This window comes from Ambystoma mexicanum, chromosome 3p, assembly GCF_040938575.1.
Source record: "Ambystoma mexicanum isolate Mex_15411 chromosome 3p, UKY_AmexF1_1, whole genome shotgun sequence".
Lineage (NCBI taxonomy): Eukaryota > Metazoa > Chordata > Amphibia > Caudata > Ambystomatidae > Ambystoma > Ambystoma mexicanum.
Genome location: NC_090925.1, coordinates 503,076,053 through 503,103,968, shown reverse-complemented (window position 1 = coordinate 503,103,968; position 27,916 = coordinate 503,076,053). Strand labels below are relative to the sequence as shown.

Below are 27,916 nucleotides of genomic sequence, written 5' to 3'. Positions count from 1 at the left end.
AAACACAAACGGATCTCTAGCAGGAAACCTGTTTTATTCAATGAAATAAAGACCAAAAGGTTGCTGCTGCAACCTCACATTATAAAACATGTGCAGTATTTTATTACCCATCTCATCTGTGTGGAGTTCTTGCAGACATACAAATGTAAAGGGTGAAAATAAACATAAACTCCATTCATCTTCTTGTTTGAAGGAAAATATTATACAAGGTTTAATTGTCCACGAAATAAAGAGCACTTGGAAGTATCAGACATACGTTGTAGCTTCATTATTCAGATGCTAAAAATATGCATTTCAATGTAGAATGTCTGTCAATGTACTAAAAAACAAGCAAATAATTACTGTTGATAGTGTTTCACATTTTGGCGCCTACTTCAACCTGCAATTATTTCAAATAATTTAAAGAGGAGGATGGACTTTTTTAATAGCATAAGGCATCTTTCTCAGAGTTGCAAAAAACATTGTTTGGTAGATTTTGTGCGAACAGCATTTTATTAGAAAATGTGTACTTTTCATGGCAAAATAGTCAACCAATACACTGTCTCCTATTGTGGCTATTGGGTAATGTAAAATCTAGTGTGATTTGCTGCTCTAAAATATTAAGTCGTTTATTATTTATTTTTTTCTCCTTCCCTTATCAGTCCCATGAAACCAGAGAAATTCTCCACTTTCACTATACGACATGGCCTGATTTTGGAGTGCCAGAGTCACCTGCGTCGTTCCTTAACTTCCTCTTCAAAGTACGAGAGTCTGGTTCGCTTAACCCAGAACATGGACCTATTGTAGTACATTGCAGTGCAGGGATTGGCAGATCTGGAACCTTTTGTTTAGCGGATACCTGTCTATTGTTGGTAAGGACCAATTGTTCAATGAGTTATTATGAAATGTGACAATGTGCTATGTTATGAAATGTTCATATTACATTTTGAAATATCCACCTAGCTTAGTGTTTCAACAAGGATTTCCTTGGATTGCATTTTCCCACAGATTCCTTATCTTGATAGCTTGCTATGCAGTGTCAGCTGCTAAGAAAGGTTTTTGACAGGAGGCGTAGTACCGCTCGATGTAATTGACTCCATTGTGTACAGCTGTGCTAGCCCTCAATCGGACGGGATGTTGGGCATCCTATGAAAGGATGTACTATGCCCCCACGCTTCAGTTTCTTTTTACCGCACAATCCGCATGCTATTTGAGCACGCTTGATTCTAAGATTCAATATTGTCAGGGTGTCGGTACCTAAACCATCCAGGTTTAGACGCGGCTAGGACTGCAATTCCAAAATGTCCTTAACGGACCCAGACACTGTGTGTGGTGGTGTTGGGCACGACACGGAGCAATGTGGTTCCTGCTTGGCGATGATCCCAAAAGCAGTAAAGTAAAGCTTGGCAGACTGCTGTCTAAGTCCCTGGCGAAATAGCCTCCAAGGTCATTGGAGCACGAAACTGAGAGGCCGACTCCTGAGTAACGTCGAGAGGTACGTCGCCATAAGAAATCGAAACATGCTTACGCTCCTGTAGCGCATTTCAAAATGCCTCATTGTCGCACAAGCAAAATCGCAGACGTTATTCAGTCTCATCGGACAAAAGGGATAAACTTCCGTGCAAAGGGTGTGTGTAGGGAGAAAGTGGGAGGATTTTAAAACCCAGATGCTCAAAGTATTTGAGAAGGCCTTGTTTAGTACAGTGCTGTAGGTTGATATGGCTTTGTGCCCGTTTTCCATCCTGCACAAAGGACGCCAAGGTGGGTCGAACACTGTAGAGACCGACCCTTAAGGAGATTACCTCCTCCTGCGCCAAAACAATTGGATGCACCCTCAGGCCAAAACGCCCCTTGGCCAGCCCCATGAGACCAAAGTTTTGTGCCGGATACACAGTCTTTGATTCACTGCGGTTTTCGATGAGTAGGGCGACCCAATAATATTTGGTTTGAGCCAATGGGAGGGGCAGCCTTGGATCCAGTGCCTGATTGTATGGCGGACCAAACAGGGTTGCTTCAACTGGTGGAGGGCCTCTGGGATGCCAGTAGTTTGGGCACATGCCAGGATGTGGAATGCCAACAGTTGAACCCTTACTCGCCTGAATGTGCAATACCACAAGGTGGTCAGGAAAGTTGTTGTGGCCTTGGCCAGTGTTCCATTATGACCTCACCGACATCCTCAAACATGGACTGCATACAGAATGTCCTTTGATGTTCAATGCGGCTATAGCAGACCCAGTCATTAGCTTGTGGCAGTGCAGCGCTCAACACTGGCTGCCGACACAGCTTACTAAAAAGTATAAACTGGCAAGAGGCTACCTCCTGTTGCTGATGTCCCACCTAAATCCAGAGGGATTAGTGATGCAGGCCACAATGGTTAAATCTAGGCCATCGAAATGTCTTCGCTCTGGGAGCATGGCCCTTAAGGCTACAAATGCCTCTTGTGTCTTCTCCGAATTTTCCCACATCTCTGGAGCACAATTTCGGAGGCTGCTGACCACCTCCCAGAAGGGGACGTTAAAGGTTGGCCCCCTCAATATAGTGGCTGATGGCAAGGAAATGGCCCGTCAGGCACTCCAAAAAGGGTTGGATGCTGCCGACTGTATGGGTAGGTCTAAGGGCACTTCTACAGTCTTATGCAGGTTGGCGTATTTGAGTGGCTGTTTTCCATGAATGTCCAAGTGAAATAGCTCGACCTAGCCTTCGATGGCTAGCATCTTTTTGACCCCAACACTGACAAGTCTCTAAAAAAGGTTTAAGGACTCACAGCAAAGTCTCTGGGACTAGGGGTGCAGAAACCGCCACCATGGCAGAATTTTGTGTTGGGTCCATTGGATGGGGGTTACAGGAATAAATGCACCTTCCCCAAAAGGGTACATGCACCCCATGCCACACAGGGACAGCACAGGCTCCCACAGCCTTTAGAGGTAGAAGAGGGGTGAACTATCTACAGTTGTGGTAGTGTCAACTTCCACGATGCCTCAACTCTGAGGTCTCCTATTTCATCAGTTGGAGTGAGAGTCTCCGTATTCTTTGGCAAATGGAAGGAATTCATTGCAAGCATCTGGAGGACACCTGCACACTACTGCATGACTTCGGTTTCTCCCTGAACTTGAAGAAATAACATTTCACCAGCGCAAAAGCTGAATTCATCGGGGCAGTCTTGGACACCCAGAAAGGCAAGACCTTTCCCCCCGAGGGGGGTGTTGCCAATGTAGCACACATGGTCTGTCTTTATCAGATTTCCAGCAGTTTCCCGGTATCGGCTTTCTGCACCTGCTCGGCCTCATGGCATCCTGTATTTTCTTGGTGCCTCAGGGTAGTCTCTGCATGAGATCCCTTCAGTGGCTTCTCAGGAACCACTGGATGCATTACTCCGGCAAGATGTTGCATGTGCTCCTGGTGTCAAGGTGTGTGGCGAGCGAGCTAGCCAGGTGGAGCAACAGGATGAACATGTTTGTGGGAGAAACCTTCTGGGCACCATGGCCTTAAATACAGGTGGTCATGGATGCCCGCTAAAGGGCTTGGGGGTGGGGGGTGGCACTCATTACGGCTCTCTCCAGATGATCTGTCATTGGTCTCAAAAGGAGAAAGGTTGCCACATCAATCTGCTGAAGCTGGGGGCAGTCAGTCTGGAGCTGGTGTTTTTTTAACCCACCCTGCAGGGAAAACATGTCCTGTTGTTTACGGGCACCGCAGTGACTATGCAGTACCTCAACAAGCAGGGAGGCATGAGAGCTCTACCCCTGTGTAGGGAGGGCATGCAGCCGGATGCTGGACAATAACATCTCAGCCTCTGTAGTTCATCTGGCATGGGTGGAGAATGGGTTGGCAGATGCTCTGAGCAGGCAGAGCTCAGTCTCCCACGAGTGAGTGCTATGCCCAGAGGTCACTGCAACCATCTTCGCCCGGTGAGGCATCCAGACAGTGGATCTGTTTGCGACAGTGGCCAACACAAAGTGCAAGTAATTCTGTTTGAGGGAATTTCCCGCAACAAGGGAGCATTGGGTGACATGTTTGTGGTGGAGTGGGTCTTCAACCTCCATTATGTGTTCCCGTCGATACCAGCCATCCCTTGGGTTCTCCTTGAACTGGCCGTGTGTCCACCAGTCTGGCTTCTTCAGAGGCCGGACCTCTATTCACATTCAGGGGTGAAGGGCGGGGGGGTGGCAATGTGCTCTGCACTGAACCTCTCAACCTGCATGCTTGGATCTTGAGAGGTTGAGGAACGGAGACTGGGAATTTGACGAAGTGGTGCTGTTGGCTGCACATAGGCCATCCACCAGGCTTCCTTACGTGTGCAGATGGAGAAAGTTTGTGGCTTGGTGAATGGGGTGCATCCCCATGTCCACAGGAAGGGTCAGTGAGTTGCAGGCGTTCTTTTGTTAATGTTCTTAAAGAAAAGGTCTCCGTGAAAGTGCGCCCTAAATTCTAGCTAAAGGTGGTGTCACAATTTCCTGAGAGCCATGCATCGAACTGCCAGCATTTTAGCATCGCCCCATTCTTTTAAGGACTTCGAGATGCTCCACAGATTGGATCCCAAGAAGGCACAGATGTTTTACCTGGCCCGAACTGCCCCTTTCAGGAAAGATGACCAGTTTGTTGCTTTCTCGCAATCCAGATTGGGGCGACTAGTTACCAAGAAATCCATCTCTCGGTGGATAGTTCTGTGCATATCTGAATGCTACCAGACTGTGATTAAGGAGCTCCAGCAGGGCTTCTGGCCCTCCTTCCAGTGGCGTTGCTGCCTCTTCAGCGTTCCAGAGGGGAATGCCAGTTAGAGACATTTGTCACACAGCAACATGTTCTTCTCTTCACACCTTTGCCAAGCTTTACAGCTTGATCTTGGTGCGTGGGGCAGATGCGCACTTTAGTAGGGTGGACCGGCAGAGTTCTTTGGTATAACTTTCAACCCTCCTCCAGCATGGTATTACCCAAATTGTTCGTTTACAATTGTTCGAATGAACAATTGATCGAATTTAAAGGGTCACAATTGACCATATATATATATATATATATCACATATATGGTACAATTGACCTTCACAATTCGGTAAATTGTGAAAAGGTCAATTGTCATTCGAACAGTTGTAAAACGAACAATTCGTATACAACTTCCAGCATAGCTACTGCTTTGGGAGTCCTCAAGATGAGGAATCTCTAGGAGAATGCAATCCATTGAAGGAGAAATTACTTAACAGTAATGTTCTTTGTATGGATTCTTCTCCCACAGACTCATCGCCCTCACAGCCGACTCCGCTTGGACTCCTAAACGCATTCTGTGGTCACGTTTCTGTGGGGAATGACAATGACATGTTTTGGGCACCAGCAGTCGGCTGCCAAGACTGCCGTGCGTCTTCTGGATTTGTCTCAAGTCTGAGATCTGGAAGAACAAGGTAAGCAAACCACTGTTTGCTTCTGTTATGTGTCTTTGCCTTTCCTATTATTGCAATTTTTCCTCTCGCAGGCTGAGCCCAGGGGGAGAAAGGTGGGAAACTGAGGTATGGGGGCATAGTAAATACCTTTATACATCACGTCCGATTGAGTAATGCCGCAGCAGTATACGATGAGTAGTCTTATGCTGGTCGGTACTGAAGCATCCCCCCCTACACCCAATGTGAAAAATGTCTGAGCAGCTAACACTGAATAGCCATCTATCAAGATGATGAATCTGTGGGAGAAGAATCCATAGAAAGAACATTACTGCCAAGTAATTTCTCCAGCATGGGGTCTGCCATGAATTCACATGCTGATGAATATTCCCCGTCGTCGGGCTTGAAATCCTCTGTAAAAGAAAAAAGTTTCACTTTCACCTACAAACTGTCTTTCTCCTATAAACCAATCACAGCCCTGGCTCATACTGCCCTTAGCCAATGACTGCACTCTCTCTAAGCCCCTCCTCTGGCAGCCAACTTCAGATTTTTACAGCACGTTCAAGTGTTGGGAGTCCTCGTGTTTTGCTCCAAGAGCTTATCTACATTTTTGCGCTTTTTTTTGTTTAAAAAGTTCCTATTTTTGTCAAACGGAGTCCGGGGTGCTCTTTTGTTTCTTCGACCGGCAAGCAGGGATTCGTTTGTCAACGTTTTTAATCTCCCCTTAAGGGCAAGAATCGTTGAGTTTCATCAAGGATTCCAGAAGGCCATCGGACCTACACCGCACGCCAGACCATGTAGGAGGAAAAGAAGGATCGAGGTTCCCTCTTCAAGCTGTGCTCCAGCTGCAGATTGAGGAATGTGTTTGTGGAGGACAAACACTCCCAGTGCCTCTACTCTCTCCATCTGGATCACAAGGAAACAAATTGTGAGATCTGCCTTGGTTTCTCCAAGCGCACCATCAAGGATCTTCACAGTAGGTTGGCGGTGTGGCTCAACGCCAAGGCCTCTCTACCCTGTGTGGCAAACATGGGCATGCCTGACCCAGGACCGGCCGGTCCGAGGAGCGGTCTTCTAAATCCTTTAAGGGCACTCCATCCGTGGGGGCCCAAGACAAGGCCAAGCACTGAAGTCCATTTCCATCAGGGTCACCACGCAAGCGTGTCCCGCGACGAGCAGGGCACGCTCATCTTCAGTCTGCCTCCATCTCAAGTCATTGCTCCAGCTCCTCCTCGAAGAGGAAGTCGGCTGGCCCGGGGAAACTGCGTGAGAAGCTGGAGAAGGCCAAGGCAAAGGGTAAGGAGCCTGTCCTGCTTTTGAAGGCCCAGGTGGTTCAGGCGAAGTCCTCTTCGACAATCGAGTTGGTGGCAGCCACCCTCTCGAAGGCATGAGGCATGGATATTTCTTCTTCAGACGAAGAAAACATGGTTTCCAGTCGCACTGTGCCGGAGGATGTGGGGAACGAGAATGGCGGCGGAAACACTGAGGGGGACGACGGAATGTCTGTGGGCGCTGGGCCCAGCAAGCCTACCCCAGACTCCTCCCAGGGATGTATTGCTGGACATCCTTTCATCTCTCTGGTGTTGGAGATCCAGAAGAGGATGCTAACGGCACCCTATGCCGCCTCCTCATCAACTGCCGCGCATGCCCTTCCCCCCTCCCCCCAGGGACACGGCAATGACGGACATGGACGATGACGGCAGCGTTTCCCTGCCACTGAAGGCTTCCCCTCCACCCCCCCAGACAAAGTGGGTTTGTTTCATGCCATTTTCACCTGCGCAGCCAGATACGATGGGGAGCTGTGGTATAAGATGGCCCTTTTTCTGGAATTTCTACCTGACAACAAACTGGTCGAGGCGATGGAGGCCGAGGTGGCATCGGACCATGCCATCACTGTGGCCCTGGACCTCCTGGACACAGGATTCCAACAGATGGGGAACAATATCTGCCTCCTTCATTGTGTCTGGTTGAGAGCCACCAACTTTCGGCAGAAAGTTCAAATGAGGTTCCTGGATATGCCTTTCTACAGGGACAATCTCTTTGGGAAGGTCGTCGACGAATCATTGCAAGCCATCAAGACCGAAACATGCCCTTGGCATGTTTCAGCAACTTAATCCTTCCTTACATGCCTCAGGAGGGAAATCTGGCAGGGCGTCAATGGGTTTCGACGGGGGATCATTCTCGTACCGCCAGCCCTACTGTTCCATGACCCAGGAGTCCTACAGGGGTCATTCCAAGGCTTTCAGAGGTGGCTGCCTTTGTTGCTCCCAAGGCGGCATGCAGGCACCGAAGCAGGATTGAACTGGCCAGGATGTCCTGGGCCCCCACCAATGCACCCCGGTGGGAGGCTGGCTGGCTCCGTCAGCGAGTGGGAAAAGATCTCCACTGACCGATGGGTGGTGGACACCCACGGACACTCGAATTCCTGCAGAAGTGTCTGTGGATACCATCGGTGGCCCAGCAGGAGCAGCACATCCCTCAGCTCCTGTAGGAAGTACGGGCCATGTTAAGAAAAGAGGCGATCGAGCTGGTTACAAAGCGACTCCGGGGTGCAAGAGTCTACTCCAGATACTTCTCGGTAAAAAAAAGTCACAAAAATTCAGGATGGTCACATTGCAGCACATGCTCGGCCAACTGGAGGAGGTAGACTTTCTGTCGTTGCTGGATCTGAAGAACACGTACTTTCATGTCCCCATTCACGAGAAGCATCCGTAGTTCCTGCGCTTTGTCGTACATGGAAAGCACTGCCAGGCCCTTCCCTTCGGACTGAAGTCTGCATCCAGGGTATTTACGAAGTGCCTGGCACCAGTGGCGGCCCATCTGTGTCTAAAAGGGATACATGTGTACCCCTACGTCAACTGGTTCATCTGTGCCAGGTGAAGGGAAGTTTCTGTGAATCGCACGGAAAGGACTCTCCGGCTGCTGACTGATCTGGAGTTCTCTGTGAACTATCCAAAGTCCTACTTGATTCCATCGCAGAACGCGCTGTTCATGAGGTCCAGGCTCAACACGGTCTCCTGCCTGGCGGCCCCCTCGGATGAGAAAAAAGAGGCCGTACTGGGCAAGGTGCAGCGGGTGTTGGTACTGAAGACCGCCATAGTAGGGACCATTAATACGCTGCTCGGCATGATGTTCTGTATTTACCTGATCAGACTCTGCAGGTTGCGGGTGCAACCCCCTTCAAGAATTCCTGGATGCTCGGCGGATCCAGGTGTCCGGAAGCTCCGCAGACCAGATTGTTCTCGACAAGGAGTTCCGTTGAGCAATAAGGTGCTGGCGCATGCACTCCATCTTCGGGGGCAGCGATTTCCAGAGCTACCCATGACAGGAGAGGGTGCCCACGGACGCTTCCCTGGAGGGCTGGGGAGCCCACACCGGACGTCTCCATGCCAGAGGCCTGTAGCTAATAAAGGAGAGGATCACCACATACATTTCCTGGAACTGCGAGCAGTGTTCTGGACCCTCAAGTCGTTCCTTCTGTACCTCAAGGACAAGGTGGTGAGGGTCTTCACAGACAATACCACCACAATGTTCTACATCAGGAAGCTGGGGGTGGGGGGCACCAGAGCACCAGCGCTCTCCAGAGAGGCGCAGGACTTTGGCTTTGTGCCGTCAACCAGGGGATGTTGCTCATTCAGTTTCACCTTGCAGGAGTCGAGAACACCGTCGCTGACTCCCTCAGCAGGGAGCTGCTCTCTTGCCACGATTGGGAACTTTGGCATGAGCAAGTGAACAGACTCTTCCTCAAGTGGGGCAGACCCCAGATCGATCTGTCTGCGACGGCTGTGACCTCCAAATGCCGTAGACTCGCCAGCAAGTTCGACCAGCCAAAGAGCACGGGGGATGCATTTTCCTTCCCATGGGAAGGCCTGTTCCTGTGTACACTCCCCCACATTTCCTCTCCTGTTGCGAGTCATCAACTCAAACGGTGCTGATACTTGTCACACTGGCGTGGCTGAGGCAGATTTGGTACCCGGATCTTCTTAGTCTGTCAACGTCACCTCCAGTCAAGCTGCCAGTGGTCACGGATCTGCTCACCAGAGAAGGAGGCGCAATCCTGCATCACAACCCAGGATCACTGAATCTGAAGGCCTCGCTCATGTAGCCTTAGAGTTCGGTGGGTATGAGCTACTAGCGAATTGCAGGGAGGTCCTTGCCAGCACCAGAGCATCATCGACTCTTAGGTGCTACGAGCACAAGTGGAAGCATTTAACAACGTGGTGCCGGATGCAGAAGATAAACTCTGAGGGTCATGGCACAGCAGATTCTTCCGTACTTGTTGTTTGCCAAGGCGGGGCTGGCACACGCCACCATCAAGATGCATCTGGCAGCCATCTCCCGCTACACCAGGTCTCCGGGACGGTCTTCTCTTTGGTCTTACTGTCTAGTCCAGAGTTCCTCAAAGGACTGTTTCGAACTTTCCCTCCAGTGAAGGCGCCTGCCCCGGCATGGGAACTCAACGTGGTATTGACGAGGCTCATGTAGTCCCCCTTCGAGCCTATGCATCAAGCCCCTCTCAAGTTCCTTTTCGTGGAAAACTGCTTTTCTCGTCGCCATCACCTCTGCCAGGAAGGGTAGGTGAGACCCAGGCCCTGTCCTGCAAGCAGCTTTATCCGCCTTTCCAAGACATGAGGGTGGTGCTGCGGACGCACCCCTCCTTCTGCCAAAGCTTCCATCGGCATGCCATCTCAATGAGCCTTTGGTGTTGCCTGTGTTTTTTTTCCGACACCTTTGTCACCGGCTGAAAAGACTTTGCACTCACTAGATGTGGCATGCACGCATGAAGAGTTTCTGGAAGAGATCTCAACTTTTCGTGAACTTTGGTCCTGTGAACCATGGGAAGGCCTTGTCCAAGGCTTCCGTCTCCAGGTCGCTCTCAGGCTGTATCACTTACTGTCACCGGTTGGCAAACGGACTGCTGCAAGACCCTCCGAGAGCCCATTCCATCAGAGCAATCGCCACAATGACAGCGTTCCTGTCTGGTGTGCTCCTGCTGGACATCTGCAGGGCTGCTACATGGAGGTCTACACACACCTTCACGAGATTCTCCTGCGTCGACAGGGATTCCAGGGAGGAGTCCGGTGTCGGCCGAGCAGTGCTACGCAACCTGTTCGCTTGAAGGTTAGCCTGTTCCGGAGGTCATTTTAATTGCTTCTGTTGAGCCTTGCCACCTCCCGTGGTTGTGTAATGATGTACTGCTATGTACTCTTTATTCATGAACATGTGAATCTATGCCAGACCCCATGCTGGAGAAGGAACAAGTTACTTACCTGTAACTATTGTTCTCCATAATGGGTCTGGCATGGATTCACATACAAACCCTCCCTCCTGCCTCTCTGCGGCTAATAGGAACTTTTAAATGAAAAAGCATGAGAACGTAGAGAAGGTCTCAGAGCAAAACACAAGGACTCCCAACACTAGAACGTGTGGTAAAAATCTGAAGAGGGCTTGGGGAGAGGGCATTCATTGGCTGCGGGCAGTATGACCCAGAGCTCAGTGATTGCCTTATAGGAGAAAGACAGTTTGTAAGTGAAAGTGAAACTGTTTTTTTCTTTTACTGAGGATTCCCGGCCTTACGACCGAATATTCATGAACATGTGAATCCATGCCAGACCCATGCTGGAGAATAATAGTTACAGGTAAGTAACTTGTTCCTTCTCCTTTTCAATTTTACTCCTCACTTTACAACTCTCAATTAAGATCATGTTGGTGTTTAGTAGGACCATAACCACCTGTTTGTTTTTTTTTTAATTCCAAGTTGTTTGAGAGTCAGCCCTTCTTAGAGCGTGTACCTGCCGCAATGGGCCACTAAGCATCCCTGCTCCAGAGCCCTAGGAGGCAAAAAAACCTCTCGTTGCAGCCGTGGGCTTGTGAGAGATGGAACCTCCCTCTATTTAGGCCCAGTCTAAAGGTTTGAGGAAACCCGGTTCACTTTAAGGGCACAAAGGTAAATCATTGCAGCAACCCAGAGAATGGCTTTGTTTTCCCCAGCAGCTCTGTCGATGACCAATTACTTTGAAATCCTGCACAACCCTCAGAACTTCTTAGTAGCAGTTCCTCTTTCTGCTGAGCAAAGGTAAACCAAACGCATGGAAAGTTAAAATATATCTAGCAGTATACTCCAGCAAGTATAATGTAAGATAACATTTTGAAATTTCTAAGTTATAAACACTCAACTGGTGAGACAAATTTTGCAGGAAAACAGTTTTTTGAAAATTGCAATGACTCCCTTGAACACTGTGGCTTGCTATAATAATGCTAACTGCTAAGTATAGCAAGTGCCTTATTGATAGTGCTGTGTGAGCCCCATGTTTGAATGTCCATGTCATACCTTTTTAGGGTTTATCGTCTAGTACCTAGAGGTGCTCACTTCCACAGTTCTCATCCGTTTCCCTTTTGGTATATGGATGACTCCTGCTTTCCTAGGCAAGGAGGCATTAGCAGACAGAAGTGGTCACACAGTAAGTACGCTCAGATGCCCTGAGCTAGGTGTGAATCGTAGAAGTAGCTTGCCCAGCAAGCCCCAAAATGTATCACTGTTTGTTTTCCATCTTGATAATGCTTTGCTGAGCGTGAGAATGCAGCCTCTGTCGAAGACATGTATGCTATGTCTGAAACCTCCCTCTTCATTGAAATGCATGTGTGCTCTCCAGTATAAAGACCAGTGTCTGGAGGGGAAGGGGTAGCTGCGTCGAGTTTTGTTTGTTGTTGGGTTACTGTTTGTCCTGTGTATGCTGGCTTTGTTGATTGCCATTAAAGGATTTTCATCAATCCACTGGAAGAGTCGGTGGTTATTTTTCCACAACAAGATTGGTGCCTGCAATGTCAGAATACTGCTGCACTGAGGCCAAAATATGGGGTCGGCGGACACGATTCCCAGTGATCCCTGCGGGTCCTGGTAAGACTATTTTGTCAGTGGGGAAAGAGGCAGATGCGATTGGGGATTCGGTGGCATAGACAGAGCAAACGCGTAAGAGGAGCAGATGGAAAGTCTTGTATTGGTGAGTGCAGTTCATTTCTTTGCCATTGGTCATGTTTTATGTACTGTTGTCCAACAGGTTGGGGTAAATGTTTCTCTCGTTAAAGAACCTTGAAATCCCCAAGCTTACTAGAGGATGTCTTTAGAATGAAAATACCTACTGGATGCACAGAGGAGCAGGCAGCCCCAGGAGAGTTTCAAGGGGACGGGGGTATGAAAGCACATGCAGCACAAGCATAGGTAAAATCTAAAATAACTGTTGACTCTTGTAACTTTACGAGCAACCATCTGACTAGAAGCACACAGCCCAATCTGGGAACAGCACCCACCTCATCCTATTGGGTGCGGGCAATCACTCTGTCCATCCTGGGAGGAGCTTGGAGGAAGCCCGATCCCTGTAAACCCCAGTCAGCGAGAGGAAGACAGACCTTGAGCAAATTGGTCAGAATGGAGCAGCAGACCCCGGGAAACATGGAGCACAGATGCTCCACAAGAAAAAGCACAGCAGTGAAGTGTTGCAGGGAGGAATCCTGGTTGTGTTAGGAGAAGCATGGAACATTATAGATAGTGGGATTGTTAGCGTTATCAGCTGGGTGAGGGAAGCTAGAGTTGTCACCTGAGAAGACTAAAGGAATGTGGAACAGAAGCTCAGTTTGAAAGAATGGGAGAAAAAGATTCTGTGAAGTGAGGTTAAACCGTACAGATTGTTGGAAAGGTTACCGAGGAGGATAGTGAGTTTGAAGGAGAGGCAGAGACCGACAAGGGTACCACTTGGGAGAAGGAAGCAAGGGGTACCTGGTTGGAAGTGAGAAGCAAAGATTTTAAAGAGAGGAGGTTTCATTGGATAGCGACATTATAAGAAAGGTGACAGAGGATAGCAAGAGGTTTAAGGAAAAACCGGAAGAGAGACTGTTGGAAAGACTTGTACTGAAGGAGACCTTAAAGCGAAAGTGATTGATCATCAAGGGAAAGTACTTGGGATGAAGAAAACGGATATTGTCATGCAGGACCAGGAAACCAAAGAGTAGGAGTGGGTGATATACCATTTTCAATCCAGGTAAAGGAGAGACTAATTCACGAAATGGCAAGCATAGGGAGTCTCCAGCTGATCACATTCATCACACTGGAAGGCGTTTTTGAGATAGCGAAGTTATACCCCGGAGCAGAAAGTAGAGAATAGAAAGAGCCAGGAGAAGGCCTGTAGGAAATAACTTACGAAGATGGCAGTTGGCGGTAGGGGCATTCTTCTGCAGCAAGACCTCCTGTCAAGTGAAGTCATGTGCGAACATCTGAGAGAACATCTAGAAAGCAAAGGGCTGGCAAACCCTTGAAGAACCTATTTGCCAAAGTGCCATGCAACAGCCGCCAAGTATTGGCAAACCACCCTGTTTACAGGTACAATAGGAGACGAGAGTGCCTATTTGAAAGACATTTGTAAGATACATTTGCGCGAGCTGGGAGATGCTTTATTGCACTAGGGGATTTTTTTGTCACAAACTGTGAGGACTTTATGTTGGATTCTTTAAAGTCTTGACATTGCATCGAGGGACCCCTTTTACGGAAGAAGGGAAGTCTGTATTAGTTTGAGCTGTTGATTAGAAAACACTTAAACCTGATCCTAATTTTATACATGGTCTTTGATGGAATGTTGTCCAGTACTTTACCTTTGGCCATGATTATCATCACATTCTTAGTTAAATGTGAACAACATCCTAATGCTTTATGTATAGATGTTGATAAAACACTTCAGTGTGATCCACATTCCCCATCTCTATTTCTGACAAATTGGCAAGACCTTACTACAGTCCCAGATTCCAGGGAATTCATCTCTTCTCACCAAGGCAGCATCCCGCCCCCCCTTTGGGGACTATGCTTAACATCCCCTAGGGTACAGGTCAAGCAGGATTCCATTTTGGGTGACTTACGCCCACCCCCTTTCTGGACAAGGAATCCCAGAAATGGATTGTATTAATCTTGCCTCATGTGAAAGTCCTATATTTGTTGGCTATATGGGGGTTCACAAGTATAATTGTATGTATGACCCTTGAAAAATGGTTTGCGTTGTTTTGGACCCTTTTATCAGATGTTTATTACAAGAAACGCAGATCATCCAATCTCGTTTCATCGTGAAACAAAGACTCAGCAACAGCAGCATTAAAGGAGAAGGAAAGGGGAGAGAAAGTCCTGCGGAATCCTCCTGGAGAGTTGAGTCAAGCAGCTACTCGATATAGAAGGGATCTTGCGCAGAAGAGACCATGGAACGCTGTGCTCTCTAACAGTCTGGTGCCAGACTGGCTTGATCGAACAAGGGGATAGCACTGTCCAATCCAGAACCGGTTAACCGGCACAGACAAACCAGCGAGCATCCAGATGAAGAGGGCACGACCCATGCAGAGAACCCTAAACGGAGCCGTGCCATGGTTCCATGACTACAGCAGAGGAACGCTGCCACAACAAAGAATGTTTGCCGCTCGGTCTGGGAGGAGGGCAGATAACCAGTAAAGAAACCCCATGGTGGGCTGAAAGCCAAAGGACACCACGCTGGGGTAAGAGATGCATTCCCATGGTCAGGTAAAAAAAGAACAGAGCAGAGGGAGACAAAAGAGCCATATACGGACTGAAAGTGTAAGGACCCCAGGCTGGGGTGAGAAATCTACAGATCCAAGATTGGATGAAGAAACCTCACGGCGGGTTGAAAGACCAGAGAACCCCAGGCAGAGTGAAAGCCAAATGACCCCATGAAGGGTTTATAGAGACAACCCATGGTGGGCGAGAGCGTCTGAACCCCAAGAGAAGTTGACAGTAATAAAAACCCCAACAAGGGGTGGAAAAAGCAATACAACAAGGTGGAGAGAGAGCTATATACAAACCCATGGTCAATTGAGCAACGCCACACTCAATTTGATTGTTGGCAAATAATATTAAATGATAAAAAAACAAAGACTTAAAATACCTTCTTATTTGAAGTCCGAATTATCCAATGAAGCAGGGGGCAAGGAGACCTTAAGAGAGATACTGGTGTGTAGGACAGAAGCCAGCCACCATTTCAGCTATTAAGAAGTAAACCCTTTATAGTTCTGGTCAACTTTGTTAGTCTTTTTCTTTTATTCATGGCATGGTAAGACTTGCTGACGAGTGCCCAGATACACTTTAGAGATAGGGGACGAATAAGCCTCTTCTCTTCTTTCAAATAAAGTACATATTCTTGCCATGACCCCTTTTCATCCTCCTCAGTCTATCTTCCCACACAGTGCAGTTATAAGCAACTTGGTCAAAATATAGTCTGCACTTCGAATGGATTGTGTCCTCCAACGTATTCCACATCTTTGACATGTAATGTCCACAGCTGTGCTACTTCAGACATTTTTCAGCAGAGGGCGTCCTGCGTCGATGGCGTCGGCTCAATGTCCCTCGAAGGCCTCCGAGGAGGGCAACGTCACCGGATGTTGTAAATGGGATGCACAGCGCCCGTAGCCTCGGTTCCGTTTTTTCCACAAACATGTTTGCTTCGAGAACTCGGTGCGCCTGGTGTATTCTTCGTGAATGTCTTCATCTACCCCTCCGACTCCGCAGTCTTGCTTTAAGACTTGCCGGGACTGTAAGTCTAAGATGTCGATTACGAACCTGCACTGCATTTGTTTGTGGTGTCTGGGCGAGAGTCAGGACATGACGACTGTTCGAAATGCCAGTCACTGACTGCTAAGGCTTTGATGGGAGAGTAAGGGGAAGTTACAGGTGGGTCGGGGTACTAAACCCAGTAAGTCCCGAAAAGCTACGAAAGGGATGTCCACCGACGATTCGAGGGTTGACTCTCCTCGTCGGAAGGAGTCCCGGGGATCTCTATCCCGGAGTGGGTCCCCGCCACTCGTTGTTCTCGTCTCGGCACTCCTGGAATGCAGTGTCACCGGTCGCCTTCCCCGTCCTCATCGGATGATGGCGCCGCGAGGAAGGTTGTTTGTTCCACTAAATCCTCGACTCCTGAGGAATGGAGGGCCTACTGGAGCAGATGCTGGCTATTTTTCAATCCCAGTGCACAGTTCCGGCCACGCCTTCGGAATAAGCCAGTAGGGAATGGTCTCGTTCCGATGCTCGCGCGCTTTCGGGCCCGGGTCCTCGGCGCGATAAACATTGGGAACTGTAAGTCCCGTTCGGACAAGGTTCAGGCTGATCGCCAGAGGCGTGCTATGTCCAGGTCCTGGTTTTATCCCCTGGCAAAACCGCAGAAGTCTGGTAAGAGGTCGGAGTCAAATACATCGGCTCCATGTCCATCGGATACGGAGGTCGGTGCTTCGTCTTCACTCCAGCCCTTGGCGCCGTTTTCACAGCGACGCTGAAACTGTCGACGCCGAAACAGTTGGCGCCCTCAACGGCTTTGGGGCCATTTGGCTGGAATTTGCCGATGGAGGTCCTTGCTATTGTGGATCCTCCAAGGAAGGCTAAATCCAAGTCGATGAAGCCTGCTGGGGATTCCAGACCCACTTCTCTTCCTAGGCAGGAGTTCTTTATTCCTCTGGATGATATCTATGAGGATGGAGAGGTCAGATTTGGAGTTTGACCCTGTTGAGCCGGATGTGGCTCCTGTCTTTTCCAGGGAGAGTCAGTTGGAGTTACGTCAGTCATTGCATGATGCCAGTGGCCTGGATACTTCTCCGGAGGTGGCATTTGGCAGGCCTGAGCCTGGGGCTCGTGCGGAATCCTCCTATAGGAGATTGATGGCTAGAGTTACTGAGCATCTTGGTTGCTTCAGTCCTCCAGTGGCATTTGTTCAGGATGACCTCACTGATATTTTGCCTCAAGGTCCGTCCACTGACCCAGTGTTGCTGTTTCATTTGACTTTGCAAAAAAGTGTGGCGGCTACTTGGCAGACCCCAGAGTCTCTTCCGGCGGTTAACAAAAATATTGCCCTTCCAGTAGGGACCCCCGCTACCTATCTTCTCACCCCACTCCCGAGAGTTTGGTGGTCCATGCGGCTACGGCCACCTCGAGGCAGGCGGCGTACCCTATCATTCCTCCTGATGGGGACGACAAGCGCTTCGATGGTTGGGCACACAAGGCGTTTTCTGCGGGGAGTATGGCGCTGAAGTCCGCCAACTCCACTTGTGTCTTGGCAATATTTTCACACACTGTGGAATTGTCTCTCTAGCGGCTGAGCATATTCCCGAGGGGGAAGAAAGGAATGGGTTCCTTGCTCTCGTGCAAGATGGCAAGGATGCCATGTGTGAGTCCCTTCAGTCTGGGTTGGACATGGCCAAGAGTGTTAGCTGGGCCATGGCTGCAAGCACCATTATATGCAGGTTTGCGTGGCTGCGGAAGTCTGGTTTTGCTCTGGATGTACAGGCCTGTCTTCTGAACATGCCCTTTGATGGATCTCATTTGTTTAGCAGCAAGGCTGATGATAGCCTTGAGAGGTTGCAGACCTCAAAAGCTGCTGCTAAATCTTTCAGCGCAGCTGTACGTCAACCTCTGCCTTTTTGTCCTAGGGGACAGCAGTGGAGTGGAGGTTCCTTTCGTTACTATTCCTCTTTTGGTAGGATGAGGGGAGCCGCCAATCAGAGGGGTCAACGTAAAAGAACCCGTGGTGGGCGGGGAAATGGAGGTGCCAAAGCCGCTCAAGCAGCTGCCTCTTTGCCTTCAGGCATTGCAGCAGCTGTTCCAAAACAGCTATGAGGCCATGTTACATTGTTCACTGGTTGGGGGCAGACTGTCTCAGCATCTCGAAGAATGGCGAGCTATTACTTTGGATGCGTGGGTTCTGGATACAATAGCCCGCGGCTAGTGGCTTCCCTTCCTAAAGCGGCATCACAACAATCCACGGGGCCTCTCTCGTTGAAGCTTCCAGATCTGCTCCTTGTGTGGGAAATCTTGACCCTGCTGGAGAAAGGCGCTATAGAACTGCTGCCTGTAGTGGAGAGGAACAAGGAATGGTATCCCCCATATTTTTGATTCCGAAGAAAGAAGGGAGATTGAGACATCTTGGACTTACGTTGGTTGAACAAACTCCTCTGGAAGGACACGTTCAAGATGGTCACTCTTTCTCAGGTCCTTCGACTTCAGGATTGGTTGGTGTCTCTATATTTACAGGATGCTTACTTTCATGTGCCGAGTCACCCAAAGCAGAGTACCTGAGGTTTGCGTCTGGCAGCTCGCACTTTGAGTTTCATTCCTGCCATTCAGATTGACCTCTGCCCCGAGGGTCTTCAAGCTAATGGTGGCGGTGGTTGGTAGCGTATCTCAGGCGAGGGGGGGGCGGAGGGGGGTATTCACGTCTACCCCTACCTGGATGACTGGCTGCTCCGTGCAAGTTCTCCCGAACAAGCAATGGATCATCTCAGCCTCACCTGCCGCACCCTTCACAAGCTGGGCTTCTCCCTCAATTTCAAGAAGTCGCATCTGACACCATCCAGTACATTGGGGCTGTGTTGGACACGTCCTTGGGAAAGTGCTCGCCTCCCAAGGTGAGGGCTCATATTGTACGGATGGTGGACAAATTTCAACTTGCCCAGTCTCTTCCGGCTTTCGAATTCTTAAGGTTGCACGGCCTCATGGCATCCTGCCTTTTTCTGGTCCCAGAGGCTAGACTGCGGATGAGATCCCTGCAATGGGTTCTCAAGATGCAGTGGTCCCAATTCTCAGGCAAGATGTCGGATCCCGTTCAGGTTCCACTCTTGGTCTTGCAGGATCTTCTGTGGTGGGCCAACGATGGGGAGCTGTTTTGGCAACCATGGCTGGAGGTGACAGTAGTGACAGACGCTTCCCTCACAGGATGGGCCACACTTGCCGACGATCTGACCGCCAGTGGTCATTGGTCTCCGTCGGAGTCCAAACTCCACATCCACCGGTTAGAGCTGAGGGCCATTAGGCTGGCCCTGAAGGCTTTTCTGCCGTCTGTGCGGGGGAAGAGTGTCCTGATCATGACAGACAATACAGTGGCCATGCATTACCTCAACAAAAAAGGGCGGGTAGGATCACTCCCGTTTTGCAGAGATGCGATTGCAGCTCTGCTTCTGGGCAATACAGCAAGGAATATCACTCTTGGCAGTACATCTGGCCGGAGAGGAGAATGCACCCCCGGACACTCTGAGCAGGCAGAGCACGGTCTCTCATGAGTGGGAGTTGGCTCAGGAAGTCCTTCTGAAGATCTTCGCCCTTATGGGAACCCAACAAGTGGATCTATTTGCGACCAGTGCCAACTGGATGTGCGAGAGATTACACTCAAGGGAATTTCCTCCGAGAGGAGCCTTAGGAGATGCATTCGTCGTGGGTTGGTGATTCCCACTTCTGTATGCGTTTCCTCCGGTCCCCGTCATTCCTCAGGTGTTAAGGAGGTTGCGGAGGTTCAGATCCCACATGATCCTCATTCCTCCAGATTGGGCCAGGAGTGCGTGGTACCCGGACCTTCTAGAATTGTCCATCTGCCCTCCACGCCGTCTTCCCCTCAGAGGGTCTTCTCTCGCATGAGGGAGTGTTGGGTTCTCCATCCAGAGGTCAAGACTCTCAACCTTGACACTTGGTTTCTGACAGGTTGAAGTATAAGGATTGGGACCTCCCGGATGACGTGATGGAGGTGTTGCTTTCGGCTGGGCGGCCAGCAACCAAATCCTTGTACCGTTGGTGTACGTTTTGCAACTGGTGCAGGGGACAGTGTCGATCCTCTGCAGTGTTCCATTCCAATGGTTCTGTCTTTCTTGCTTTATTTTGCCCACAGGGGTCTTCAAGTAGGTACCATTAAGTTTGGAAATATATTTTAACCAATCCGCCCTTGAGAAACCACCTAAATATCACTTCACGGGTGTCTTTGTTAACATTTGCATTGGTCATGAGTACCCAAAACATGGCGCTTGTTTATTCTTTGCCTGACTTCCTAGATGAGGCTCAATGGAAATAGCAGTAGGACTTTGGGTTACCATGACAACCTATGTAAACTGTGTCAGTGCAGCGTTCTGCACAATCCAGACGGCAGCAGACTTCAGCGGACTAGGAGGTAGGCTGCAGCGTTTCACTATCTATCAGATATAATCATATCATGTCACAAGCGCTACCGCGTTTGGGTGCAGTACGACCCAGATTTTCTGCCGCCTCACGGCGCGTTCGCTGATGCTTTACTCGAACTTCTCTATTGTTCAGTAACATGATTTAATTAGTGCTCGGTAACTTATAGATTTACATTCATGCATATTACGGTGATTTAAACCGGTGATGTCAGACACACTCCAATTTTCTTGGCGCATATTTTGGTTTGAGTAAATCATATTACATCAACACAAATCCTTATTATTTAGAAGCTATGGCTTTTCAAACCACACATACGGACTAAGGGGTTATTTTTTATGCCATTTTTGATATTTCTCATAGGGGGATTTAACCCATGACTGTGTGTTACACCCAATTGAAACCTTTTGACTTGAGATTTAGGTAAGGCCGACAAGGGCAAAAATCTCTAAGTATCAATCATTTAAGTAATTGTCCTTTTCACTTGATCATTCACTTGCTAATAACATTTTTTGTGTTTTTTGTTATTTGTTTTTGTTTTATATTCTCTCTCAACATGGCTTACCCTCGACTCCCTTACCCATCACCCCTCCTTCTCTGTGACTATACAACATGATTTGTGTTTTCTCGCTATGATTTTTGTGCAATTGGATTTATCATGACATATGATTGTAATGTATAACTGTCACATTTTGCTTTATGTTCATTTTCTGTTATTTATCAGCTTTGCCACTAGCCCTGATTTGAAAAAGACACTGGTGTGTCGAAACATGTGTCATCTGTAAAGGGCATTTTTCGATTTAATACAATAAATCAACCTACCCAAATACTCAGTGTGGCGCTCATTTGAGGTGTGGAGAAGCCTTTTTAAACTAGGTACCATTAAAGTTTACCTGGCGGCGCTGTCGATGTTCAAGCGCTCGTCTGAAGAATGTTCTCATTTTAAGATTCCTTTGATTTCCCAATTTCTAAAAGGGCTCACTAATATGTTCCCGCCGTCCCCGTTTCAGGTGCCGGTATGGGATCTGAATTTGGTCTTGAAATTCCTAATGGGTGCTCCGTTTGAACCTTTGCACTTTTGTCCTTTGAGACTGTTTTTCAAGGCGGTTTTCTTGGTTACGGTTACATCCGCTCGCAGAGTGAGTGAATTGCAGGTACTTTCATCTAAGCCACCCTTTACTGTGTTCCACAAGGATAGGGTTCTACTGAGGGTACGTCCATCCTTTCTACCTAAGGTAGTGTTTGAGTTTCATTCAATCCAGAAAGTGCTTTCTATCCTCCTCATCCTGGTAAGGAAAAGGAACGACTCCAAAGGTTGGACCCCAGAAGAGCTCTGAGCTTTTATATTTCTAGGTCTAGGATGTCCAGGGTCAGAGTAGACCATGAACTCTCTGTGGGGTATGCTGGACACCGATTGGGCCAGGCTGTTACCAAACAGACCTTGTCCAGGTGGATTATCCTCCCCATTACTGAATGTTACAGATTGGCGGGCAAGGACCTTCCTGAGGGTTTGCAAGCTCGCTCCACTAGGGGTGTGGTGATTTCCACAGCTCTGTATCGGAGAGTTCCTATTAGGGATATTTGTGACGCAGCGTCATGGGCTTTTATCCACACCTTTGTCAAACAATACTACCTGGATACGCTCCATGGTCAAGATATGGCCTTTGGTAAAGCAGTTCTTTATTCTGCCATTTCATTGGGTATTCTAAATTCTTCTCCCTCCTCCATTCACTGATACTGCTTTGGGAGTCGGTCAAAGATGTGGAATACGTTGGAGGACACAATCCATTCGAAGAACAAGTTACTTACCAACTGGTAACGTTCTTTCGACTGGATGTTCCTCCAACATATTCCACATCGCCCTCCTAGCCTGTTTCTCTGGAGAATTTCCTATGCTATTGCAGCTTGCGTTCCCTCAAGGCTATGTGCAGTCGGGCAGGCATTGTGTACGAGCAGGTAACACGTTATGGAGGAAAAAACATAAACTGGGGCTATGGGCATCGTGCGTCCCATTTATAACATCTGGTGACCTAGCCCTCAACGGAAGCCTTCGAGGGACATCGACCCGACGCCATCGATGCAGGACGCCCTCTGCCAAAAAACTTCTGAAGTAGCACAGCTGTGGACATTACATGTCAATGATGTGGAATATGTTAGATGAACATCCAGTCGAAAGTACGTTACCAGTTGGTAAGTAACTTCTTCTGTGCCTTTTTGAATCTATTCCACAGTGCTTGGTTTGTTGTGTATTGGTATGCTGGTTTTAGAATGATTTTCTGCGCAACCTATTGTGCATGGGGCTATTTTGTCATTATCGTGCATGATATAGTATTAATGGTAAGTTTTAATGCATTTGGAATAGTTTCTAGCCAGAATATATCGTTCTACCTGGATCTACGAAAATACATAGTCGTTTTGCAAACTGTTATCCATATGATATAACCAAATTAATACTACTTGCGCTCTAATATAACTTGTTGAAGTACACAACAAATAGAATGGATATCCCCAGTTTATCTAAAAAAAAACCCACATCTTTATTAAATTAATCTAAAGTTCATATTAATGTAAAAATCCATTTAATACATAAAACCATCAGTACAAAGAAGATGATTAATGGATTCCTTAATCAAATTCATACATGTGGTTACACGCTTGAACAAATGTCACAAGATGCTGAATTACATTATTCCTAATCTTGGATTCTATACAGAATTTTTTATTTTTACAATTTCCTGTATTTGAATACCCTACATGTTTGTGTTCCTCAAAATGCTAAATAGTGCTGGGCATTCCCCATGGGTAAGAAACATTAAATGGGTGATAATTCAATTTCCCATTTTGTGATTAGCTCTTGTGGAAAATGTAAATTCTCATCACTTGGCAGATATCACACAATTCATTTTATGTGGAAACCCTAAAGGAGACAAAACGGAGGAAAACCAGATAAATAAAGCCTTAATAATTATATTCATATTGAGCGACTACAGTCCCCTAAACCAGAAGAATAAAGTACCTGGAGTTATTCCATGGTTACTAATCCTTTGCACTCCTTATTTCGTCATCAAATCGCATTGAATGTGTATTTCATTAAAGAAGCCATTGCAGCTAATCAGCAATTAATCACAAAAAAAGAGAGGGCGGGGGTTTGAAATATTTGTCATCGCACCCCCAGACATACTATCCTGAAAAGAAGTGTATCAAGATATATATATATACATATATATATATATATATATATATATCTATCTCATGGCCTGCGGTTTCGGCTGTGTAGTTATGGTTAAGTTGCTTAACTCCTAGGAAGAGCACTTTTTGGGTGGTTTATAACTTTGCTCCCCTGTGGACGAATCTTCACTAAACTTTGCAAAAAAAAGTATATGGGCCGCTCTGAATTTATTTTGGTCAGTTTGGTGAGGTTTCGTCAAGTGGGTGGGGGGGGCAGAGTTATAGGGGGTCCCTAAATTTCTTATTTTGTTCCATAGACGCAATGGAAATTGTTTGGTCATGCCTGCAGCCTAAAAAGCTGGATGGATTTTCACCAAATTTGCAGCAGGAACGGCTGCTTTGTCCCGAAAGCTTGCTTTTGTAAATTTGGTGGAAATCCGCCAATTCGTTTTTTTTTTTTTTAAAACAGGCAAAACGTAGGTCCAAAAAAATGTGATATCTGGGGAGAGTTTGGGGGAGCTGCACAGTGATAAATGCCCCACTCAGGAGAGCCCCACTGCGGGTTTTCCATCCCTACCCACAATGTGAGCTTACACTGTGTAATTGGAGGGAGGGTTGGTTCCTGGCTGCCTGCATTCACTAAAGTTACCAGAATCCCTTGAGGCTACAATTGGGATTAACCAGCAACACCTGAATAGACTGCCTCCCTGAAGATTGCAAGAGGCATGAAAGCACACTTGCAGGAGAACACCATCTGGACTGTGGAAGGTACACTAAGCTGGGAACCAGAGTGCAACCCTCGATGGCCGCCCCCCAGTGTGAGAATATATATATTACACAGCCTGCGGTAGCGGCTGTGTTGTTCTGGTTAAGTTGCTAAACCCATAGGAAGAGCAAAGAGCACTTTTTGGGGGCTTATAACTTCAGTTCCCATGGACGAATCCTCACCAAACTTGGCAAAAAAAGTATATGGCCCGCTCTGAATTATTTTGCCAAGCTTGGTGAGGTTTTGTCAAGGGGGGGGCAAAGTTGTATGGGGGGGGTCCCCAGATTTGTTTTTTTTTTCTATAGAGATAATGGGAAAAACAGCCCAAACCGCTGGATGGATTTTCACCAAATTTGCGGCAGGAGCTGCTGCTTGGTCACAAGAGTGTGCTTCTGTAAGTTTCTTTAGAACGGGCTAAATGTAAGTAAAAGAAAATGTGTGATATCTGTGTCTGCTCCGCGGACAGGGCTCCGATTCGTTCAGCGAGGTGCGTCATGTCGGCGGACACCCGACGCATCTGCCGATTGGCTGGAGGGAAGTGTGATGAGCGCCATAATTTTAGAAACACCCGCCATCTTGTATCTGTGGACAGCACAGCGGTGAAAGGGCCTCAAACATGTTTTGGGGTATCTGATGGTGGCAAGCAGAACTGTAAAGGGTGGGGGAGTGAAATATGGGTCATATGATGCATTTGTTTAGGTGCAAGACAGTGTTGTGTCTGCGGTGTTCACGGACACCGCAGCAGTTGGCGGACAGGTTCCTGGGCACCCAGTTCTTCTGGTGACTGCAAGCAGGCTTTATTAGGGTATCTCGTTTCTTTTTGGGTGCGTGACCAAAGACCATGCACCCAAAAGTTTATATACGGTTTAAAGATCTGTCATAGTATGTGTACTACAGTGCAAAGGGCTTGTAGAGTGTGTTGACTGCTTCTATGTATTGGAGTACTATGTGTACAGAAGTTGATAGGGTTTGAAGTGTGACTTTTATGCTTGTGTTTTGTTAAGTGGGTAGATGTTTGCCTGCAAGGCTTTATGATGCTGTGGTAGTTGTAGCCAGGGCTTGGAGTCTTGGCTGTATGGCCGGAGGTAAGTAGGTTGTGGTAAGTGGACAGATGTTTGCCTGCATGGCTGTATTATGCTGCAGTGGTTGTGGTCCGGGCCTAGAGTCTTGGGTGCATGGCCGGCCATGCACCCAAGACTCTAGTCCCTGGCCACAACCACTGCAGCATAATACAGCCATGCAAGCAAACATTCTTATACTGGTATAAGGATTGGAGAAATTTGTACAGAATGTATATTTGCAAATTAGAAATAAGTCGGACACCAATAATTGTGTACTGTTGTGTTGTTGAGGGGTGCTTCTGTTTTGTTTGCATGGTGTGTGCAAATGTAGGTTACATTTTTCTTTCATTCTATGTGATAAAAGAAAACATAACATGTTAGGGTACATACTTTGCAATGATGTACTGCAGTACATTGCAGACATTTGTACTCTTTGTGGACCCTCATAGTTAGTACTTCACAAGTACTATGCTTTAAACAAATGTGCGGTGCTATGTGCTCAGTTGCTGTGTTTTTTTCGCATAATCATTGGGTCGGTGGGAAAAAAAGTCCATGCAGGATTAAACAGAAACCCTTCTAGGTTTATTTGTTGTTGTATTGCATAGTTTGGTTTAGTGACATGACCACTATTTATAGCAATAGTTGAGATGATTCTGGCGTGTTCTAAGTGTTTATCTGTTAGTTGGTGGTGTTTTGTAAGTACTGTGGTATTGCAGAGTAATTTGTAGAATTGTGGGGGCAGTTAGATGCATGTTGGTGTGTTCCAACTGTTGATAGTTTGGAAGTTGTTGGGTGTTTGTAGCACTGTGGTTGCTGAAGGTTGCTTTTGGCAGATTGATCACTGGAAGTAATATTGAAGTACTGTGGTTGCAGTTAGATACTGGTTGGCGTATTCTAACAGTTTACAGTTTTACAGCATATGTTTTCAAGCACGTTTTGTAGATTAGTGAGTACATTTTGGTTTCAAGAATATTAAGTAGGCATTTGCAAGATTTGCAGGTAATCTTTGCTTCAGATTAATGGAAGTATCATTCCATTCAAACCATCCACATTTCTTTTCAATGTATGCAGTATAGTGACCTGCACTAGTTGTGGTGTCTGTGTGGTAGATTATGCCTACTGGTGTGAAGGTTTTCTTGCCAAGTGATACTTGCCCATGTGTGAAGCTAGTAGGTTTTCAATTGTTTTTGGTACCATCTGCTTTGTATCGTAAAAGCATTATTACGTATTGGCTATGCGATTGTATTTGTAAGGTGGAACAATTATCTGAATTGCAAGTAGTACATAATATTTCATGGTTTGCATTTTGTACCAGCTGATGAAATGGATTCACAGTTTGGTATAGATACATACACAAAGCGCTTCTTAGGGACTTGTTCCTGCACAACATGTCTTCCGAGAGTGCATGTATGTTTCCACATGTATGAAATCTGGAGGATTTCATTAACAGGTACGTTTTTGGTTTCCAGTACTTGCAGTAAGTACATTGGAAATGCTTGTGCATCCTCTTGTGTGTTTAGAGTGAATGTCACCATTCCAGCACATAAGTCCAATTCATGCCTTATTCCTGAGACACTAAGTGTTGTCAGGATTGTTTGTTGCATTTCTGTGAAGGAGTAGCATTTGTAAACACAACTGGTCTGAGCCGTTTAAGTAAATGTTTTCAACAATTTTGTACAATTTGAATAGAACATTGATTGCTGCATTTGCATAGCAATTTACACTAGTTGTATTGGAAAATTTGAATGGACCTGACAGTTCTGTGTCTGAGTGATTTGATGGAAGTCCACATGTTTTCTTTGCAGTGTTAGTTGTCTTTGTTTGAGGAGTTGGGTATGCATTTGACTTTTCAGTACATCCTTTTGTGGTATTGGTAGTTGATGGACTATGAGCTGATTTCAGTTTCTTTAGTGGTACTATTGGGAGATCGTGTGTAATTTCTGATTCCATGAGTTGTCTTTTACAAAGTTTGTTTTTGTGGAACAGGGTACATTTTCAGATGGGGTGTGTAGAGTACACGTAGTCTATTGTACTCTACGATGCAGGGAATGTCAGCGTTGACTTTACTTGCATCAAAATGTACTAGAAATTGTCCTTAAAGTGTACGTAGGTGTGACAGTCCTATGTAACTCATGCCGCCTTTAAAAACTGTGCTTCCAATATCAATCAATGCTTGATCTAGGGTTAGACCTTGTAATTTATGAATAGTGACTGTGTATGATAGTGACAGAGAAAAATCTTCTCTGCGTACATACATGTCTTAGAAAAGAAGGAATCTGGCTGTTGAGCGTCCTATCCTTTTAACTTCTGAAAGTTTGTCAAAGTGAATATTGACAAACTGAATGCTGTTGTCACGTGGGTATGTCTGGGAGCCAACAACTGTACCAAGTGCTCCATTAACTAAACCTTGCTCCACGTTAAGGTTACGCTTCAGAATCACTCTACAGTTTAAACACATTGACATTTTCTCTAAATCGGCTGTGTTAGAGATAGTTTTCTAAGGTATTTATTTGTGCTGTGGCTTGTTGACATATAGGTAGTGTCCTACCGTGCAAGTCCAGTGTGTGTATGGGGTAAATTTGCACTAGTGGTTGCATTTCTTTCTT

At 47.1% G+C, this 27,916-nt stretch overlaps 1 protein-coding gene across 2 annotated transcripts in view; it reads left to right on the top strand.

The window, feature by feature from the left end:
- The window catches only part of PTPN1 (protein tyrosine phosphatase non-receptor type 1), an 894,220-nt gene that overhangs the window by 660,746 nt on the left and 205,558 nt on the right, over nt 1-27,916 (top strand). For both annotated transcript variants that reach the window (XM_069651172.1, XM_069651173.1), the window contains one exon: nt 642-851. In XM_069651172.1, coding sequence (XP_069507273.1) covers nt 642-851 — 210 coding nt within the window. The remainder of the gene's footprint in view (nt 1-641; nt 852-27,916) is intronic.